Source organism: Bactrocera tryoni, chromosome 2 (assembly GCF_016617805.1).
Source record: "Bactrocera tryoni isolate S06 chromosome 2, CSIRO_BtryS06_freeze2, whole genome shotgun sequence".
NCBI classification, from domain to species: Eukaryota; Metazoa; Arthropoda; class Insecta; order Diptera; family Tephritidae; genus Bactrocera; species Bactrocera tryoni.
The window spans coordinates 61,126,375-61,148,150 of record NC_052500.1 but is presented as its reverse complement, the minus strand read 5'-3'; the positions used below and the strand labels follow the sequence as shown (position 1 = coordinate 61,148,150).

The following is a 21,776-nucleotide window of genomic DNA, read 5'->3' as shown; positions in this document are numbered from 1 at the left end:
CTTTCATACACACGAAATTTACATTTAAATGTCAAATAATAATTGAAATAATAATGATGAACGAAGTTATCTTGTAAATATAAAACATTCGTTGTTTCACATAAGATTTCCTTAGAGTTATAATAATCTTTATAAATTATAATAAATATTAAAAAACCTTGAAATCCAAGCAGCATTTGATTTTGCTTTTTTTAATTTCTGAGAATGTCAATTGCACGCGTTTATACATATATACCGCAAAGTTTTTATAAATTTATATACGTAGAAAGAAATTTTGATGTAAGAAAAATAATGAAAAGTTGAACGCGTACTATGCGAATAGTCGACAACGAACGGCCGACGTCTTAGGACTATCCGGATACTGCAAACCGAATATTATTATTCGAATAAAGCCCTATCTGGTTAATCCGGTTAGTCGAATACCAAGAGCTCTATTATAAATATAGAATACAAAGGAATTAATGTTGAAAAGTGAATATTTTATATTTATTATTATTGTTATTTTTTTTTATTTCTTTTATAAATTATAATTATTAAAGCAAACTTTTAGAACTAAAAATAAAAGTTTTAAAAATTTTCAATGTTTAAAATTATAATTTGAGCATGAAAACGAAAACACAAAAACAATTAACTTTGTTGACTGGTGTAATCATTTTGCTCATATAACACTATAGAAATAGTGTTCACGTAAGTTTTGGGTAAAACAATTTAAAGCTTTGAAAAGTAACGTAAAACGTTCATAAATAGGTATAAAAACAATTCTAATATGTCAATTTTGATTTGGGAGATGAAATTTAGGCATTCTTGAGATAATATGAAATACTAGTGCCCCCCTAAATATGAAAATTAAATAATGAATTCACTTACTTATTAAAATTTATTTAAGCGTGCATTTTTTAATATATGTGACCTGGTCTACGAAAAGGGAGCTAACGTGCGAAAACTAGTTTTCTGGGAAAAGCTGTAAAAAATAATCGTCAGTTTCTCGTTATCTCATTAATTGTTCTCCTTTTTTTTGACACCTAAGCCCCCTTTCCATAGACCAGGTCACATACATATATACTTTTTTAATTTTGTTAACCATAAACACTTACCAAACAATTTGTTTGCTTGAAATTGCAACTCTGCATACCGGCTTTTCTATCGGCTGCTCATACGGCATTTTCTAACGTCATCAAATTTTCTCTCAGCTGTGTGGGTGTATAAGTAGTAGCTACTTTACTTTGGTTATTTTAAATTTTAAGTCATTATGTTCTAAAAGTTTATTATTACAGTTTACTATTAAAACAAAATAAATCGATATACGGAAAGATAGCGTATATTTATGTGATACACATGCACTGCTTTGGCATAAATTAAGTATTCGCCGAAAACATGTGCATAAGGAAGTGGAGTAAACTAGTAAGAAAAAATATATGACCAAAATATATTTTATTAACGGTTAATTTTTAGTTATTCGTATTGCTGGCGTTGCTAAGTAAAGAAAGCGGAGCCAAGACCAACTCTAAAAATGCGGTAGTAGAGGATATAGCAGATTTTAAAGATTTCAAAAAACTAATTCGTACCAAAACCAATGTATTGGTATTGTTTGTTGCGGGTGTGAAGGAAGCACCTGTTGAGTTAAAGGTTTTTCGTGAAGCTGCAAATGTAGTACGTGGTACAGGAACCATGGTATTAATTGACTGTTTGCAAAGTGAACGTAAGAAACTTTGTAAAAAGTTAAAGGTTTCTCCCAACGCTTATATATTTAAACACTACAAAGATGGTGATTTTCATAAAGATTATGATCGTCAAGTCAGTGTTGCGTCAATGGTAAATTTCATGAGAAATCCCACCGGAGATTTACCATGGGAAGAGGATCCTGAGGGTGCAGATGTGTTACACTTTGATGACTACAAATCATTCCAACGTCACATGCAAAAAGATACACGACCAATGTTGGTAATGTTCTATGTACCATGGTGCGGCTATTGTAAGCGGCTGAAACCCGACTATTCTAAAGCGGCAACAGAATTAAAAGGTAAACCCTACGTTATTGCTGCAATGGATGTAGAACGTACCGAGAACGCACCGGCAAGACGTGCCTATAATATAACAGGTGTGCACTTAGTTTATTAAAAAAAAAGACATGCAATATGTATGTATTTTTTTCACTAGGTTTTCCCACCATATTATATTTCGAGCGTGGACAATTGAAAAGCACGTATGAAGGCGACAATAATAAGGAGGGTATAATTTCATTTATGAAAGATCCAGATGCAGCGCCTGTTCAAAAGGAAAAGGAAGCTGATTGGTCAGCTGATCCGAATTCTGAAATTGTGCATTTGACAAGTCAAGGTTTTGAACCCGCACTCAAAGATGAGAAATCCGTTTTAGTTATGTTCTATGCGCCCTGGTGTGGTCATTGTAAGCGCATGAAGCCAGAATATGAGAAAGCGGCGCTAACTATGAAAGAACGAAAAATTCCTGGTGTGTTGGCCGCTTTAGATGCTACTAAAGAGAAAACAATTGCTGGCCAATTCAACGTACGTGGCTATCCAACGCTTAAATATTTTGTGCATGGTGTTTTCAAATTTGATGTTAACGTGCGGGATGCAGCAAAAATAATCGAGTTTATGCAAGATCCGAAAGAACCACCACCACCACCGCCACCGGAGAAGTCGTGGGAAGAAGAGGAGGGTAGTGAGGTGCTCTTTTTGAACGAAGAAAATTTCAACACATTGAAACGTAAAAAACACGCACTTGTAATGTTCTATGCGCCTTGTAAGTAAAGGAGAATAATTATTTCCTTTAGTGCACTCTCAATACAATTATTTTACAGGGTGCGGTCATTGCAAGAAAACCAAGCCAGAATTTAGTGCCGCTGCTGAGGCATTAAAAGACGATCCACGCATAGTGCTTGCTGCTGTTGATTGCACCAAACAGCAAAATCTTTGTAAATCTCATGGTGTTAATGGTTATCCCACTATTGTTTATTTTTCATACTTAAAAACGAAAGCCGATTACAGTGGTGGACGAAGCAGCAAGGATTTTATTTCCTACATGACAAACCCAAACCTTTCGGCCAGTGAACCTGTACATGTCAAACACAAGGTAGATGAGCTGTGATCCCAGTATAACTGTGTGTAATCGCAATTTATGAGTTGGAAAGTATATTTCAACTTAACTACTACCCAACGAAATTAATCTACAAGTGAATCTAAAACTTTTTTTATACTTACCTAACTATAAGTTCAAATTTGCTACTTGTGAGCATTATCTTTATAAGTTATCTATTATATACATACTCAAGTGTGATTTTTCTTACAGTGCTCTCGAATTTTGATAAATAAAATCTATCATGTTTAGTATTCAATTTGTATTAAAATAAAATATTTCTTTGACTTCAGTTACTTCGTTGTAACTTCCCAAATATTTTTATGGAAAGCTGTCAATTTAGTAGACATTGGATGAATAACGGCATTGTTGGGGTTAGGTAGGATTGAATCAAATAGGAGCGGCAGTTACTATATTAAATCGTTATAATACGCGAACCCTTTTTATTAAAAAAAAAAACGAAGGATTAATATCAGCATTATGAGGTTTTTTTTGGAACACACTTGATCTTTAAATGAATATTGTTTTGACAAATTACTATTCAAATGAAGATTCTTGCGCTTGTAAATGTTTTAAAAATTACTTCAACTTGTTAAAAATATATTTTTTTAATATGTTAAAATCTGACATGAAATATTTAACGGTTTACCGATAATTATGATCTAAAGAGTGCTCCGTTTCCACGACTGTCGGATCTACATACGTAACCGTAATGGACGCGGTTTTTTATCCGGCCAAGGACTGGAAACTCGGCAGATTTCTGCCATTCTGACATCTAAATAGAGCTATTTTGCAATTTCTATTAATTTTCGAAGATTTCTAACTGCACATAGAACCACACGCCATACGGCAATTACTTGTCACCAATTAGTTTATAAAAAAAAGTATATATCTTAAATTAAATTCACGTCACTTTTGTTTTCGGGCAAAAATTTTCATCGCACGATGTTTTTTATATTTTCACTTATATTTTTCATGTTAGAAAATTAACTCCTTATACTCTTGCGGTATATGTAATTATTTTATATTTCATATTCCAATTGCAAGGCAAATGAAACGTCTCAGCTGTTTGTACCAGTTTACCGCTTTCCACCTACGCGTGGCGCAGACTTTTGTGTCACCTTAGCAGCCTTTTGTTTGGGTGCTGCCTTAGCCTTGGTCTGGGCGGGCTGTGTAGTCTTCTTTGCAGCTTTAGCGGCACGCTTCTGTTCCTTAGCGACTTTAATAGCCTGATCGCGTTGAGCTTTACGCACTTCAGGTTTCATGTTACGCTTAGCCAAAATTTCGGCAAGCGATGCACCGACGATGGCACGCTGGAACTTTTGAGTGCGGCGAGTACGTTTCTTGGTGGTCTCTTCCTCGATACCCTTACGGTGCTTGCGACGGTACAAAACAGTCCAGGTGACTTTACGTGGATTGCGCTTCATCAGGTAGGAGCGTTCGCACTTCTTGTCGAGGAAAGTGAAGGTCTACAAAAGAGAAAGAATATCATTTAACACTATTTTTTATTAATAACAAAATGATCACATACCTTGCCATCAATCTTGACCATGGTCTTGCCATGACCGGGGTAGATTTTGTACCCACTGAATGAACACAATCCGATTCTGCAAAAACGAATAAACCACTATTAATATGCCTCAAATTTCATTTTGCACAATTATTTTCTGTTACAAATATAACAAAAATGCATAGTAAATTCACTTTTCAAATGTGATGTTAGCAATATAAAGAAATAAAAAATTACAATTGGCGAATAAACGTACTTCATCTTGCTATTGTTGTCAGTAGAAAGAAACGGAAATGGGCGCGATATTGACAGCTGTCAGTGAAGTGTCAAAGTTTGACAACACCAGCTAACTGGGTAGCGCAGCCCCTAGCGGCAGATAGCTGGAAAATGTTAGATGATAAACGTAGCTGTCATCAATCATAGCAACGGGTGTTTCATATGTAAATATATGAGCACTTTATGAGGTGTACTGTTATAACGCTATAAGAAATTGGTTTTTTTTGGAGAACAATTCCAAAAAATTTGATAAATAATATTTGATTTGTACCCACCTATAAAAGCATTGTATGTACAAATATTTAAGTAGTAATATAACATCTTTATTTCAAACTATAATATATTGTCATATGTCCTTTAGAGACAACGCATGCGCGTGTAGGAGTAGTGTTTCTGTATCAAGGTCCAATAACAAATATTAACAAAAAAAAAATAAATTTTATTTTGACGTCAGAGTATTGAGTTAAAAGTCAACAAAACAGCAAAGTAGACTTGTTTTATTTGGAGTTATTTTTTAAAAGTTAATAATATGAAGTTAACTTTACGACGTTACTCCTTATTGTTATTGCTGCAATTTACATTTCTGTTAGCTGATTTGTTTTTCAATACGTTTGCGCATATTTTTCTAAGTGATAAACTTCAATTATCTATTGTTTTTTATGTGTAAGTAGGATTGTGCAATTAAATTTAGATAACGGTGTTAATTAAATTTCAATTTCCCTTAGCACTCAAGACATTCTCATTATTTGTGAATATGTTTTCTTCACTTTTGCTGTGCATTCAACTTGCGTCTATGAGGTGAGCCAAACTAACCAAATTTTTGTATAGAAATTTTTCTACAAAAAAATTGTACATCCCAATAATTTGTTTACCTCCAGGTCGGCGGTGCCTCTATAATTTTCCGAAGCAGTAAGTTCTTTCTAATCACTACTCTGACATATTTTATACTTTCGGCCACGCAACATTTATGGATTGTTTACAATGTTATGTGGGCGCCAAATACGGATTGGTCAGGCACTTTAACAGCATTGGCATTTTTCCAGCGATTGGGTAAACTTATATAATATATATATGTACATTTTTTAATAATATTGAATTTTTTTATTCTATTTGCAGTTTCTTTTGTTTATTACTACGCCTGTAAACATACGGCTTTAGTTGTATCTGATCCTCGTTATGATGAGGAAAATATTGATTGGATTGCCGAACAACTGAGTGTAAAGTAATTCGTATTATGGAGTGAATAATAAATAGTTTAACTAAAAACAACATCATTCCTTAACTTACGTCTAAAAATATTAATCGCTCAAAATAAAGTTATCTAATTCAAATGTACAAAAATGTGTGAATTTTTTAAAATAATAATAAAGGTGAAGATGAGATTTGACAAAGTTAATTCCGTAGCGGAAGTGCGCATCTGCTACTCGGAGAAATATTTTTTCAAATCGCATAAGCAGCGAAAACTGAATAAAGTCTACTTAATATTACTTCAAAATTTATAAAAAACCTAATTGACACTACTAAGAACTTATATCTATATATAATTTTATGTACAATTTTTTATTATAGTAACGTTTTTAAATTAATTTTGTTTTAATTTTTACATTTCATCAAGTACCTTTCCAAACATTTACCAATTTATAAACAAAAATGCAACACTTATAATACGCTGTTTTATCTGTCAAAAACACAACAGTTTTGTTTCGCTATCATCGGTTATCAAAGAAATATTTTAGTTTACATTAATATTTTCACTTCATAAGAATTTTTTTATTTAACAGCATTATGGCTGATTCCTTGCACAAAAATTTTGAAACCCTCCGCAGCATATTTGAAGAAGTGCTGAAAATGAAAAATAGCACTGGTGAACGTGCAGATGAACTGACCGAGAAACGCAAGTACGCTTCACTGCTCTTCGTGTTGATTAAAAAAGTAAATCGAATGGTTAAATACAGTCTGCGTTCAGGACGTGAAGACTTACATCGCGAAAAGGTACGCGTGGACAGCAATCGACTACACTTGCAGAACTTACTGTACGAGGTTAACCATTTAAAGCGTGAGATACGCTATTGCCACAAATTTAAAAGTCAAGATGAAGATATTGAATTGGTGCCCGAAGACGATGAAGCGCAGATGGATGATGATAAAACATTGATGCCCACAGATTTGACGCCGTTGTCAGGACATGCCAAACATTTGGCACGCCTTGAGCGCGAATTAAATTTACGTAAGCAATTGTCGGCACAATGCAAGGAACTGCTCAATACCAAACAACAGGTGTTTAGAGATATTATTTTGAAAACGGAGAAATTGACATCGTTCGCACCATCATTGCGCACTCTATTGAAAGCAACACGTCCACTGCAAGATGCATTGCAAGTACCTATGGATCGTGAATGGAAATTGCAACAGTTAGTGCAGTTGCTACCACAACCACTTTATCTAGCTTATATGAATTTACATGCACTGGAGTTGGCAAAAGAATGCGATGTTTGTGTTATTGTAGTGGGTAGTGAAGATGATGTGCGTCAATTAGAAATGGCAGCACAGACGGAGACAATTAAGAGTGGGGCTAGCTCTGACACCGACGAGGTAGAGGTAGGAAGTGTTACAAAGAAGCGTAAAACACATGGCGGAAATAGTGATTTACTTGTGGATTTAATGCAAGAGCAACGTAAGCGCGTGTTGCAACCACACCCACTTGAGTTACGGTTTACGATTGGGAACGGCACGAAGAACACTGAAGAATCTATAGCAATTAAATTGCGTTATTTTAAGCGTTTGGGCTTTGTCACCGCTGCAACGGTGGTAACTTTGGGTGAAACTGAGCTAAATTTCGCCGATGCAACACTCACACAGGATGTGCTTAAATATTTGAATGATGAGGATCTCGGTGACCGTATACCGGTGCCCGGCGCAGAATACGAGTTGAAAAATATTAATATGTCAACAAAAGAATGTCTAGATTATCTAAAAGCTAAGGAATTTGGACGTCCATATCGTTGGCTGCAGTCCATGTGTTGCATTGAAGTTTTTCATGAAGTTGTCGATACAAACGTGACTAATACACCAACAGAACAGCCGAAATTGCAGAAACTAATACCCGATTTAATAAAATCTATTCAACAATTGTGGAATTCTCGTTTGAATTTAATTAAACAGATACGTGCTTTAGTACAAAAGCATATTGATATGTATCTTAAAGAAGAACGCTTGCCTACCACACGTCCCGCTTGTAGTCTCGTACAATGGACAGCACTCACTTATGAAGAGTATGTGGCCTCATCGCCACATGTCGACAAAGAACTGGTTAATGTCAATCAGCTATTCTATCGCGCCGTAGTCGTACGCGGTTCAGCCAAAATGGAATGCCTCGTTAGCATAAGTAGCAAATTTCCAACTGAAAGTCCCCATTGGTTTATCTGCATTTATTGGAATGGTCAGCATAATGCTATGAACAGCGCTGCTGTAAAATCAATGGAGTTTTGGACAAATTCTCTGACACAGTCACAATTGCAACATCCGTTGGCATTGTTGGCGACTCAACTTGTACGCACTATGTACAGTTTTGACATATTTTTGGAGACGGAGGGTCCACTATACAATCCAGTTGAGTATCACCGCGAGAAGCACTACATAAAGGCATTCGCAAAACGTATACGTGCAAGACCATATCGCTATATCGAAGGAGGCACTGTTAATACATTTAAACAATAGTATGTGAGAGTTTTTATGCTATAGATTTGTAATAAAAAATAAAATATAAATAAAGAAAATATTTTTTTCGTTATTCGTTATAGGTTAAGAGTTCATAAAGCAAACTCAAATTACTTAAAATAGTTTACTTCATAGAGTAAGTTATTTATTTATTTATTCCGGTGCAGCGGAGGTTAACGAAGTTGCCAGCTGAAAGTCAAAAACAGTTGTATTGTTTTAAAAGTAAATTTTAATTTGCAGTAAATGGAATTGAACAAAAGTCAAATAGTGATAAATTACTTTTTTATAAACCACAAGACATGTTTATTGAACATATTATATATGCGTGTCGTAGATAGAGAAATGATTAATATATGTATATATGTACGTACGAAGGATTAATGCTAATTAATTAAATATTTTTATATAAAATGTTTTGCATTGTATACAATATAAACGTATATGAATTTGTTATTAATAACGTTCTCGCTTCTTTTGTTTTTGTTATATATTTACCTACTTTACATATGGCTACAACTATATCAATTGGATTTAGTTGTTTAACACCCTTGTCAATAATTTAGCTTACGCTGCACCATACATTCATTAATCCTGAATTAGTAAAAAAAACACAATATTTTACTATACATATAGATACATAGATTTGCTTAAAATTGCATTAGAAAGCTACTGTTTTTTACGTCGTATTTAAGAGCGACACGCCGAACAGTTTCTCCCATGATTGTGCAATGGCATTTAAGCAACTGTCGGCATTCTCCTGTGTCTCAAAAGTGCACTGCCATATTTCACTCAGATCTTGAGTTTCGTCTAGGTAATTAATTAGAAAGGTATTAGCATCAATTTGCTCCACTTCGACGAGATTTGACATTAATTGCTTCATGCAAATCTCCACTTCAGCGTCTGCATCTGAGGTAGTAAGCCAATCAAATTTACTTGAGCTGATGCACAGATGCGTGTCTGTAGTTAAAAGAGTACATGTACTCAAGTTACGCTTTGCTTGACCACAAGTCACTGTGCAGGCATTAAGTAATGCGCACATTTTCAGTTGTTCATCGTTGACAGCATTGTTGATGCGTTTCATTAGCAGGGCGGTTGGTTGATATTTCAGTTCACACAGTGACGGTAGCGAGTTATCTAAACAAAATATACAAAAATTATTAACTCACCCGGAAGTCTGAAAATCTTTATATGAGGTGTATGGGAGCTAAGAGGAGTATTGACCCGGTTCAACCCTTTTTCAGCATACGGACATACTATTATCAGGAAAGGAATCTCCCTGAATTTCAATTATGTATCTCACACATTGACTGATATTTTCGGTATAAATTCAACTATAAGCACTGGGTCTAAAATATGGCGAACTCCGCCTTACTTTTTAACAAGATGTCACAGTTTTTACTCAAGTTACAGCTTACACGGACGGATGGATAGACAGACCGACAGCCATACGGATTTCAACTCGTATCGTCATCCTGATAATTTATACGTATACATATATACAACCCTATATCAATCTCGATTAGTTAAGTTAGGTGAACAAAACTTTTATAAAAATGCATCTGTGAAGTGTATTATAGCTTCGGTACAACCGAGGTTAACGCTGAGTCTTGTTTTTTATTTATACTTACTCGCAAAGTATAGCAACAAACTATCGGTGCGCAGGATGTCCTGTAGTAAAAGTTGAAAATTGCCCCAATCGCGTAATGTAAAGGCCAATCCAAGTTTCCAGGGCAACAACTGTATGCATTCCAGCCGATCTGCCGTGACGCTCACCAGTAGGCGCAACCACTTGGCAACATCTTCATTTTCGGGCCCAAACGCCTCCATTAGATAGCACTTGCAGGTGGACATCACCACTATGCCTGCGCAGAGTGTTTTTGTATTGTCATTATATATGCGTCCGCGTGCCAACCATTTGAACTGTTCGTTCTCGTCGAATTTTGTCTGATAGAAGTACAGTTTGAGGCGGTGATCCACATCATTGAAATCTGTATAATTGAATTTGTAGGGCTCGCACTTTTGGTCAGCTTGCGAATTTGATTTCCTGGAGCTAGACATTAGACTGTTGGTGGTTTGTACAAGAGCTGTGGAAGAAATAAAAAATATTAGATGCTTTATCTATCTAAATGGGCTTGACTGTTACTGTGAACTAAATGCGCACTGGAAGTTTTAGAATTGGAAATATTTTTTAGGTATTATTATTTATGTATTTTAAGAGGTTTTCAAGAAGTTCGTGTTAACCTCAAAATGGAAGGTACATGTTTGATAGAAAACTGTGAGACCAATCACAAACTCATAACAAGTATCCCAAATTTAAATATCCGTAGTCGACCTTCAAATAATTTAAATGCTCTTATAAACATTAATAACATAATCGACAATATTCGGCTCGCAAATAATTTTCATTTTCTCCGTTGGTATGGCGATTCCTGAGCGCAGCTGAGTCGATATAGTCATGTCCGTCTGTCTGTCTATATAAACGCGACAATTCCTTCCAATTTTAAGATATGAATATGCAATTTTATTCAAGTTCTTTTCTTCTACAGAATGGGCTTATTTGTTGGAACAGCCGATATCGAACTATTATAGCATATACCGTCATACTCACTGTTCGATCAAAATAACCTTTTTTGTTTATTTTACGTTCTTGAACCTCGATAAACTCTAAATTTGGTATATTTGTTTTTCTATATATTTCCTTCTATCGTCTTTACTTCTAGTTCCAGCTCGAATTAGAAGAACACTTCTTGGTTAACAGTTCTAAAGTTCCGTTCTTAAAAAAAAATATAAAAGTTTTAATATAAAAAAGTATTGTGGGGTTTCTGTTTGATATCGCGGATGGACAGGCAGGCCTAAATCAAGTAGTCTCACTATTCAGGCGCATTTAAGGAACAGCAATTGCACTCACCACCAAACATGGATGATACTTTGTTGCTTTCTTCCTTTTTTATGCCCTGCGTGCTTTGTCCATTAGTAGAACCATTTGCAGATTTCGTTTGTGTTATTATTGGCTCTGGTGAGTGTGAGGAAAAACTTTCCGCTGCTAGCAGATTTCTAAGAATCGCCTGTTCCGCACTCTTGGAGAGTAACTCATCAGAGGAGGATGTCTTTTGCAAAAGTTCCTGCTGTTGTTGTTGTTCATAAGCGGTACACACACTATCCGTAACCGAACCGGATGAACTGCTTTCGATGAGCTGGACATGTGCCGCATTAGCCAGCGCGGGAGCAACAGTTTGCGGAGCAGGATTGTTGCTGTTCATCGTTAATGGCTCAGCATTTATAGCAGCTTTCGCTGGTGGAGTAGTTGTTGTGATTTTTCTTTGTTTAGCTTCAACTATTTGATTTTCTAGCACAGCCGCTATAGCGGCATTACCAAATTCGCGTTCAATAAAACTTTGCGTATAACTGAGGTCATAGTTCTCCTCCAGCGCTGACATATGTTGAGCTAGGCGTCGCTCCTCGGACTCCTTACGGCCGATGTGTTGATCCAAAACCTCGATACTAGATTGACTTGGGTTGGAAATTATATCGACATCGCTACTTTCGCCGGTGAACTCCTGTTGACGTTCTGTATTGGAGCTGCCCACAACCGATTGATTAGAATCAAAGGAGTTTTGTGAGTTGGTAATTTTCGAGCAGGACGAGGACTCGTTAAGTGAATTAGCGGAGCCTTTACATTTTGTTGGATGTGGTTTAATAGAGTTGTTGAAGGAGTGGGTGTGAAAATAGAAAGGTTCATTTTTAAATGTTGATTTTCATATAATCAAATTTATATAGTAAAATGCAAGCATATTGCATTATGTAATGATGTATGCGATACCCTGCACCCAAGCTGTTACGTGGCTTAAGTTACTGGGGTTATTTTTGTGCGCTTGAAATGGTTTATTGTTTTTTGGTTTTTATTAGTATGCGCTTGCTAGAAATTGTTAAATATTTTGGGAACTTAAACTGAGACCCAAATTAATGCTACTTTAAGTTTATTCTATTTTAAATTTATATTTTATACTACAAATATTTGCTACACATTGGTAAAATATACAAACATCAGGGTTGCGATTTCTTTTATTAAAAAATTTGGAATTAAAAATTAAATTTTAATTTTGGGATTAAGTATAGAAATTATTTAAAATTATTCCAATTTTAAATTTTTACTCCAATTTAAAAATGTTTTCTCAATTTAAAATAAATTTCAGTTTTTAGTTTTTTAATATTTCATTACTTTTTATTGAGGTTAAAAATTAAAAGTTTTATTTTTCTTGGAATAAAAACTGAAAATATTTTAAAATTAATTTGAGGAAGTTTTTGGAATTATAAATATAAGTTTTAATTTTTTATTAATAAATATTTTTAATTTTTAACCACAAACTCCTTGAAACAAAAACTAAAAATATTTTAAAATTAATTTAAGAAAATATTTTTTCAATCAAATATCTTAGATTAAAAACAGAAAAAATATGCATTAATTATAATTTTTTTCAAAAAAAAAATTGGAATGAAAAGGGATAAAGGAGGATAGATGTAAATTACTGATAATTAAAAGTAATTAAATATAAATATGACAAAAATAGTTAAACTATGTTGATATGCAATTAAAAATAAGCCTAATTCTCAAAAGATAACCAAAATGGTACAACACGACATGGGAAAAGACGAAAAATTTGAATTCTAAAAACTTTTTTTATTTTTAATTATAAGCTGGCGATACAATTTTTTGATCGGGTATTTGGAAATTAAAATAAAAAAAATTTTTTTTTTTGCCAATTTAAATAAATTTTAAAAAATATTTTCCGATTTTTGAGTTTACATTTGTATTAAATTTCGGTACTTGGGATGAATGAATTATATTTATTTTTGATTTAAAATTTATTTTTGATTTTTAATCCGATTTCTTAGATTACATTTTTTCATTCCGGTATTTGATTTTAATTATTTTATATTTTATTCCACTCTTTGGAATTAAAAATTATAATAAAAATTTCAAATTTTTAAATCCGATGCTTGGGATCAATATTCTTTTCATTTTTCAATTCGGTATTTGGGATTGAAATTAAAATTTAAATTCATTAATTTAATTAAGAGTTTCGGAATTACAAAATTGCATTATTTGCAACCCTAATGTACAAACCTACAGTGAAAATTCCTTACTATAAGGCGGTTGCGAGTATTCCAAAGCAATATTTCGATAACTTTGCCGGTTTCTAAAAGCATTAATTAACATACACTGCAGGTTGGGCGCAGGGTTTGAAAATGCAAGTAGAAATATATGAAAATAATTGAAGTAGCATTGATTAGGGAAATCGAATCATTTTTTTAACATCAAACACGTTTTTAAAACTAACATTTGCAAAAATTTTGAGAAATCAATGCTGCTTTTGCTAATAAATGCTGTTTTAACAGTTCAAATAAAAATGATATTAACTTTTCAGCCCCTGTAGTGGATTCCTATACTTGGATGTGTTAATTGCAGTAAGCCTGTTGGATCCTTTAACATTATCAATGCAGTTTATATATGTTGTAGTTTAATAATTTGATAAAATTGTGATTCAAAAACAGTACACAAGATAATTGTTTGTTAGTTGAGTGGATATTTTTTTGGTTTGTTTGCATCGTAGTAGGGCATGCAAATGAAGAAAAGAAATAAAATTATTATTGCATTTGTATATATTACTAAAATATAATTAAATTAACATATGTTAACAAACAGTTACAAACATACATACATATGTACATTTGGAAAACACAATGCACCAAATAGTTAATTTTTTTATCGGTTTCGGAAAAAAACAAAAATTTGTTATAAAATAAAAATAGCTAGCACCAAAATAAAAAAAAAATTCAGTAAAGTAATACACACGTTATGGACTTACCAATACTATTTGTATCATTGGCAACATCAATATTTGCTGTGGCCTTGCTGGCTACTTTCGGCGGTGTATTCGCGTAGATTGGTGTTTCCTCGACAATAGCTGCGGGCGATAGTTTCTCGGCAGCTGCTTCAAGTGGCGGCTTGGGGATGTCATGTATTTCAGCAACAAAGCTGCTTTTGCAGTCGGGACAATGAATTGCTATATGAGGAGAAAATTTGTATAATATACTTTATACATACTTGTATTTACATTAAGGTGTCCCTTATTTCCCAACGACCCCTATTAGTTTCAGTGTTTGCCCAAAAAAAGGATCCATCCGTACGGAAAATCCTTATAACCGAACACCTCTCATAACCGGACAAATTAATTAATAAAAACGTTCCAATGACCGTACACGAACACTTTAGAGATCATTTTTCGTTCAAATTATTTCTAGTAAACGGACGAGATTTGATAAAATATGGAAAAAAAAGTTTGTACATTTTGTAGTTCCCGTTTTTTTTCTTAATTTTTATTCTGCGACGATGGGTGTCCGATTATGAGGAATTTCATTGTATATAACATGGAATTTTTTGAAATTTTGCATTAATAAAATGAATCTTGAATCTTGGAAAAGTGATATTCTATTACCAAATTCTTTCCCTCTACAAGAAAGGTTTGATTTGCTTTCATAAAAACATTCGTTTAAACGTGAGCATTCATGCAGGCGATTTATATTCAGTGTTGCTTATACGACATGGTGTACTGAATAAACACAGTACATTAAATTTATTTGCTCTGCAGATAAATAAGATATTTTGTCAAATGAAAAAAATTTTCATACAAGCACTTGATTCCAATTGATCAGTTTGTATAGCAGATTTTATGTGGTTCGATATTGGCGGTTTCGACAAGTGAGAATCTTCGGGAGAGAAAAGATATCTCAAAAACTGAGGGACTAGTTCGCATATATAAGACTGACAAATGGTCAAAGCTAAATGAAATTAGCTCGTCAAGCTGATTATTTATTTATACATAAGTATATTTTATAGAGTTTTCGACATTTCTATCTGGGTGTTACAAACTTGGTGACAAATTTAATATACCCTGTTTAGCTTTTCAACGAATATTTTTAGGCCAAAAACTGACACTTTAGGGTGCATTAAAATAAATCAACTTGGAAAATAACATATACCCCACAAGTACATGCACGTAGGATATATGTATATGTACACTTCAGCATTTCGTTTTTAAGCCAACTCACCCTGGTTCTGCGGCTTATATTTAGTTTCCACTGCGAATTGACAAGTACAATTTACACAACGGTAGACGGTTTGATTCATTTCGGTGAGATCACGCTGAGAGAGTATGTCGCGTAATTTGCGTTCCAGTTCCTGCAGAGGTTAAAGGGAGCAAGTTATTTTAGTAAAATTGATTTACTACAAATATATTCATATCAAATTATTTGAATTTTAAGGAAAATCAAAACAAAAAATTCATAGACCATTTTTAGTTTAAAAATTGGAGTAATAAATAAAAAAATATTTTTGAAATCAAATTTGAAAATTATTTTTAACTTAGATTTTTGGGATTTTGAAATAAAAAAATTTAAATCTGTTATTCTTTAAAGTATTATTTGCAACACTGGTCCTTACCTGACATAATCCATCCTCAACGGTGTAGATACGTTCCTTTTTATCCGCTTTAATTGTATCAAAATTTATACGTATCGTGTTTGATTTTATGCGATCACAGGATTCTAAAATTTTCAGACTCCACTTGGTTATGGTTCTGAAATACAAATGCAACATTTTTAATTCATATAAATATTAATAAAAATATTGTAAAAAGTTACTTTTGCGTTAATGTATCACGTACGCGCAAATAGTTTTCTGATATGGTTAGAAATACAGCCTCATTGCGTGGCATAGTGTAAACTATATATGTTACTTCATCGTCCTCAGGCTCGGAGACTGAAAAGAATAGGAAAAATATTTTTTTTTTAATAAAGAAAATTATTTCTTTAAAAAATTATTGTGTATACAATTAAAATATTAAAAATATTTTTAATTTAGAAGTGAAAATTGTTTTTAACATAACTCATACCATCAGGCTCTTCAACTGCAGAATTTGAATAGACATTCTTCAAATGTGGCGGTTCATCATCAATCTCCACCTCAGTCTCTGCATCATCGCTCATATTTGCCTGTTCCAAAGCGGAGCTCAAAGAGTCTTCAGCCGTTTGCATTAATGTGTTATCGGAATCATTTACCGACCTATAAAGTGTATGATTTTCGTTTGTAAACGAGTTAGTGCTATTCATACTTTGGTACATAGTTGCATCAATATTGTCATTGGGGCCATTTGCTTTGATTGGCGAGGCGAGCACTTCCAGTTTTGGCACTTCACCACCTAAATGGCTATCATAAAGCGGTGTTGATGAATGCAGTGAGCTGTCAAGCGTTTCACTAGTATCATATTGTGATTGAGGCTTGGCGCGTGATGAAGCAAGTGCTGATTCAGAAAGTTCACCCAGAAAGTCATCAAGCTGTTGTCTACAAGAATTTGCTGTTGTTGTATTACTTTTAGTTTCCATGCCTACAATATAAAGTTTTATTAATTTCAACTTATTTACATAATTTTCATAGATATTGAAATACCTAAGGCGCTTTGTATCATTTCCGCATTGCCGGATTGCAACCAATTGACGCCATACTTTTCACGTAGGTTTTCAATTTGTTTCTTTGCTTCCAAGTGTTGCGTGTCTGGCGCTGATATGTTTGCTTTTTGCAGTGTTACCTTGACGGGTTTTAATTTTTCGGCTAACACAGCCTCATCGCGTTCGTCAGTTGTTTGCGCAGGTGCGCCTTCATCTTCAATGATATCGACCGTACGCGTTTTTGAAGATGACTTTCGCGTGCCATTCGTACCATTAGCTGCTTTAACACTATCCAGTGTGCCTGTAGAACTAGCATTGAATTTGAAGGAACTCAAAGAACCCACACTGGATGAAGGTGTGTGTGTTGAGGATGGCACACGGCTGCTGTTAATGGAAGTGGAAGATGATCTTTGCGCATAGCGATTGAGCGCACCTACATGACGCAGTTGTTGGCTGCCAGTCACCGCTTTTTCACTCTTCGAAAGCGGTTCCAAGTCCAATAGGAATTTCACAGTTGCGGTATTTTTGTGTAGAAATTGTGCTGTGGCCAGTCGATGTTTGGGATGACAACACAATGGATTGCCGTACAAATTTAGATAGTTTAACGTAATAAGTGCGCTGAGTGGTAATAAACACGAGTGATCGAGCAAACAATTGTCAGATAGATCTAAATCGGTGAGTGCTTCCAATTTTGCAATACCCATTAAATCCTCAACAAAATTATTACTCATATTCAAGGATTGCAGCCGCTTGTAGGCTTCTAAATGAAATTGCGGCACACATTGTAAACAATTGTAGCTTAGATCCAAAGTTTTTAAATGCGGCAACCACTTGACGGCCTCTACGCTGCGCAATTTATTATGACGCAAATTGAGATGTTGCAAGAATTGTGCGAATTCCAAAGCGCTATCAACGCGTTGCAAATTATTGTAACTAAAATCGGCAATTTTCAACTCATTCCACACAAAGCCATTCGAGTTGTCGCCACCGCACTTGGTTATAACGTCTTCGACACCCGTAAGACTCTTGACACAAATAAGCTGTTGCAGTTGCGCACGTAATCGTTGTATACCGACCACTTGTCGTACATTTGTCTTCTGCACTTCGAGATGTCGCAACGCACGAAACTTACTGATATCAATTGTGCCATCAAAGTATTCATCTGTAGGATAGTGTATGATACAGAGTAACGGTGTCTTTTGTACAAAATCATAAATAAGCTGTAAATCAATGAACACAGGCGATCTTGAATTGACCGTCTTGGCGACTTGGAAGGTCTGCGGCGAAGCACCGATTTCGGCAGCGCCATCTGTTATTAGCGTAAATGAGTCATTTAGCGCGCGTAGCAGTGAACCTGTAAATATTGCACACATATGTAAGTATTTATACATTATTAGAAATCATTAAGGCATTGCATGATAGGTTACAGAAGCAATTGTAACTGATAACGACTGAGTTGATGTGCTCTTTTTGAGCTTGCTCTATTTTCAGCACAAGTATAATGGCGCAGGAGACAATAGAAAAAGCAAAATCCTAATCAGCACTTACATACATACATACATGTATGTATGTAATAAAATTTTCTGAAGGCGAATTGCGACACAGTACCACAATTAAATGGGTGTTAATTTCAGTTAACGTAAATGTCGTAAAATATGACTAAAAAAAAGAGTATATTCACTTTAACTAGGTCAAAACCAAAAATATTTAGTTTATATGGTTATTTTTGTTGAAAAAACGCATATATTCAAAATCTACAATGGCGGTCTTTCAATTTAAACTCGAAAAATTATTTATGAAATAGTATATCTAACTATATGTAATTGAGTCGCAATGCTTGCTTTTATATATCATAATAACATTTTGCAGAACACCGATTTGAATTTAACTTTGTAACTGTATGCTGTATGTATGTATGAATGTGCTCGTAAAAAATATACAAAATGAAGAGGACTAAAGATATGTTTATCTAAAAATAAACTGTCAAATTGTGGCGCTCAAAATAAATCAAAACAATCAACAGACGAAACAATTAAGAAAGTAAATAAAAAGCAAAACATTGGAAAATTAACATTTGTTAAAATTTATATTATATTTAGAAGACTAAATGAAATGAATCATGCTTGTAAAAAAGACAACAGCTTTACATTACGTATTTTAAATAAGTAAATTGCATACCTGATAGTTTCAGCGAAAACTCAGAATTCAATATTTTATCCCCGTTTTTACGCAGTAAATTTGCCAGTTCAGTTATTTTTTGGGGATCCATCATTTCTTTTTTGGGGCATAAGTAATGCGTTAAAGCCTTAAACCATGAGGTTCGTTGTTCAATTATGCGAAATAAGTTTTAACACCAACAAGTTGCCAAATCACTTAACAGCAAATATGTAGCATTAATTACTAATACCGCTGGCGTCGCGGTTCTTTGTTCGCCTTAAATTTTGAAGAAAATGGCACGTTATTATTAAGCAGAATTGCATATATGTAAATATGTATATATATATTATGATATTTACCTATTTTCGAATTGTTATTACACTTCTTCTGCCGCAACCGCACCTCCGCGTTAATTATTAAAACATAGAATAATACAATCACATATATTTATCGTAGGAAAGATAAAACGTAGATGGCTATATCAATGGCCATGGAAGAATTACGTATACAACAACAGGAAAACTTTGGTAATGACCACAAAAACATTACATTTCGATTGTCTTATTCACATTTCTTATACATTTTTCCCTTTTTGGCGTTTTACACACAAAATTATCTGCACATTTTTTAATTGTAGAATAATGATATTAATTATGTTTAACTAGTTTAGCATTCTTACTTCTTTGTAGTATTAATAAAAGGTTGTTTCTATTTTATGCTTTCGTTTTGTTTGTTTCTTTTAATTGTTGTTTCGCTGACAGCTGTCACTTTATGAAAACAGCTGTTCGCTTACAATGTTGCATTTAGCTTAAGGGTTGCAAGTAGACATCAGAATAGTTTTCATAAATTAAGTGAGTGAAAAAGTATTCGTACAAAAATTCATTATTTTTTTTAACGTTTGTGGTACTTTTTTTTGGGTTTTCAATAGCTTGTAGTATTTGTACTAATATTTTGCAAGAATATCAATTTGCATATTCGAACTTTGAAGGTTTTGACCTACGTATTTCTAATTTTTGTTAATTTTTTTAGACATTTGGAGATTATATAAAAAAGGAATAACACGATAATTGTAGATCTCTTTTACCTAAAACTTTGAAATTTTTCTAATAGTATATTCTCTTCCAATTTTAATGGGCTTAAAGCCAGGCTTAAAGCCACAATGAAAAGGTCCAATCAGATTGCTGGCAGCTGATGCCCACTGCCTTTCATATACTACCCTCGATAAGACTTTATATGTGCTATTAATGAGGCTTATTTCACGGTTATATGGTCGGATGAAAGCATGTCCGATGATTGGAATCTAAGTGGGCTCTACCCAATCCACAAAAGGGGGGGTGTGGGGTCGGACATGCTTTCATCCAACCATATCCCATATTCGAATCTTATCACAGTCGGGCAATGGAACATCTATTCCATCGTCATCGATTGAGGAATCGGGTTCCCTTGATAACGCTTCTCCATTAAGGAAATATCCCGATGTGTGTCACTCACAACACCCAAATTTGCCAGAAAGAATTCCAAATGATTTAGTCTCTGCAATTTTCCGATTTATGGTTTACTAGAAAATTTTGGTCAACGTTCACAAAACATTTCCAAGTGAGATTTTTGTAATCATTTAGTTTTTCTTCGATGCGCTCATTCTTTATCAGATGACGTATTTGTGGACCTACAATTATTCTCTCTTTAATTTTTTCCTCTCTAAGTTTGGGGAGTTTCTCTTTCAGATATACAAATCGATTTGGAGGCTTTGGCATAGGCAGTTCGGTAGTATGTATGGGTCTGTTAGCCGAAGACAATTTTGGATACTGAGTAGTACTCGTATATTTGGAGTTGGTTGCAATGCCTTTGGTTTGGGTCATACGAGAATAACAATCACTTACATGATCTTTTGGTTCAGTCCAAATCATTAGTACAGCAAATGGCTTATGTCTGGGTTTTTATTTAGATCCTTCTATTAGCAGCCTCACACACGTTACACAACATTTATGTGGAACTCAGTATTTATTGTGATTCTTAACTAGAAAACCAAAATAATCTAAATAGCACTGTTCAACTAAAGACGTGAAGTTGCGGCGCTGAGATTCAAAAGTTGTCGAGGTCATTACAACAATTTCGTGTAAGTTAGTCAGTCATATGAAAGCATTTATTAAATGTAAGGTCTCAAATTAATATGTAGCTGTCACAAAAAACTAGATGTGATTGAATTATTAATGAGGGTATACCAACATAAATCAAAAACTTCACAAAGTTCGTCTGACAAACACAGTGTTGACCAGTGTAATCTTTATATGGGGAGTGAATTATAACCTGATTTTACACAGTTTCACACTGTCGACACTTCCCGAACGGACTCGTCCGCATTCACTTTGGTTAGAGGCTTGTGAGATTTGTAAAGGGTGTGCCAAAATTAACGCAAAATTGGAATTAAGTAAAAGGTGTCCCAAAATTAATACAAAATTTAAATTTGCCGTCATTTATGTAATAAAGTAAAGTAAAACCCAAATCGTCGGAGTAG

General features: G+C 34.1%; 5 protein-coding genes across 7 annotated transcripts; 3 read left to right on the top strand and 2 right to left on the bottom strand.

Moving 5' to 3' along the window:
* The first annotated feature begins 1,201 nt into the window (after positions 1–1,201).
* On the top strand, positions 1,202–3,355 carry LOC120768139 (protein disulfide-isomerase A5). The gene is made up of 4 exons (XM_040094697.1): positions 1,202–1,401; positions 1,453–2,098; positions 2,158–2,763; positions 2,822–3,355. The coding sequence occupies exons 1-4, from the start codon at positions 1,375–1,377 to the stop codon at positions 3,106–3,108; spliced, it is 1,566 nt and encodes a 521-aa protein (XP_039950631.1). The 5' UTR covers positions 1,202–1,374; the 3' UTR covers positions 3,109–3,355.
* Positions 3,356–4,009: 654 nt separating this feature from the next.
* On the bottom strand, positions 4,010–4,908 carry LOC120768141 (60S ribosomal protein L24). Its single transcript, XM_040094698.1, has 3 exons — positions 4,863–4,908; positions 4,628–4,703; positions 4,010–4,565 (listed from the first exon to the last, which is right to left on the bottom strand). The coding sequence occupies exons 1-3, from the start codon at positions 4,865–4,867 to the stop codon at positions 4,176–4,178; spliced, it is 471 nt and encodes a 156-aa protein (XP_039950632.1). The 5' UTR covers positions 4,868–4,908; the 3' UTR covers positions 4,010–4,175.
* A 381-nt stretch (positions 4,909–5,289) lies between these two features.
* LOC120768460 (transmembrane protein 138) lies at positions 5,290–6,223 on the top strand. The gene is made up of 4 exons (XM_040095161.1): positions 5,290–5,545; positions 5,608–5,680; positions 5,761–5,932; positions 5,999–6,223. Exons 1-4 carry the CDS (start codon positions 5,412–5,414, stop codon positions 6,106–6,108), a joined length of 489 nt encoding a protein of 162 aa, XP_039951095.1. The 5' UTR covers positions 5,290–5,411; the 3' UTR covers positions 6,109–6,223.
* Positions 6,224–6,587: 364 nt separating this feature from the next.
* Positions 6,588–8,672, top strand: LOC120767219 (THO complex subunit 5). The gene has a single exon (XM_040093034.1). The coding sequence runs from the start codon at positions 6,668–6,670 to the stop codon at positions 8,597–8,599; it is 1,932 nt and encodes a 643-aa protein (XP_039948968.1). The 5' UTR covers positions 6,588–6,667; the 3' UTR covers positions 8,600–8,672.
* Positions 8,673–9,077: 405 nt separating this feature from the next.
* Positions 9,078–19,945, bottom strand: LOC120767218. 3 transcript variants are annotated; one of them, XM_040093031.1, is made up of 12 exons: positions 19,621–19,945; positions 19,283–19,537; positions 17,106–18,458; positions 16,552–17,043; positions 16,301–16,418; positions 16,101–16,236; positions 15,710–15,839; positions 14,467–14,664; positions 14,019–14,087; positions 11,508–12,269; positions 10,228–10,683; positions 9,078–9,733 (listed from the first exon to the last, which is right to left on the bottom strand). In XM_040093031.1, the coding sequence occupies exons 2-12, from the start codon at positions 19,374–19,376 to the stop codon at positions 9,276–9,278; spliced, it is 4,266 nt and encodes a 1,421-aa protein (XP_039948965.1). In that variant the 5' UTR covers positions 19,377–19,537; positions 19,621–19,945; the 3' UTR covers positions 9,078–9,275. The 3 variants fall into 3 exon arrangements, with proteins under 3 accessions (XP_039948965.1, XP_039948966.1, XP_039948967.1); XM_040093032.1 differs by having other exon boundaries at positions 14,019–14,081; XM_040093033.1 differs by lacking the exon at positions 14,019–14,087.
* Between the last annotated feature and the right edge of the window lie 1,831 nt (positions 19,946–21,776).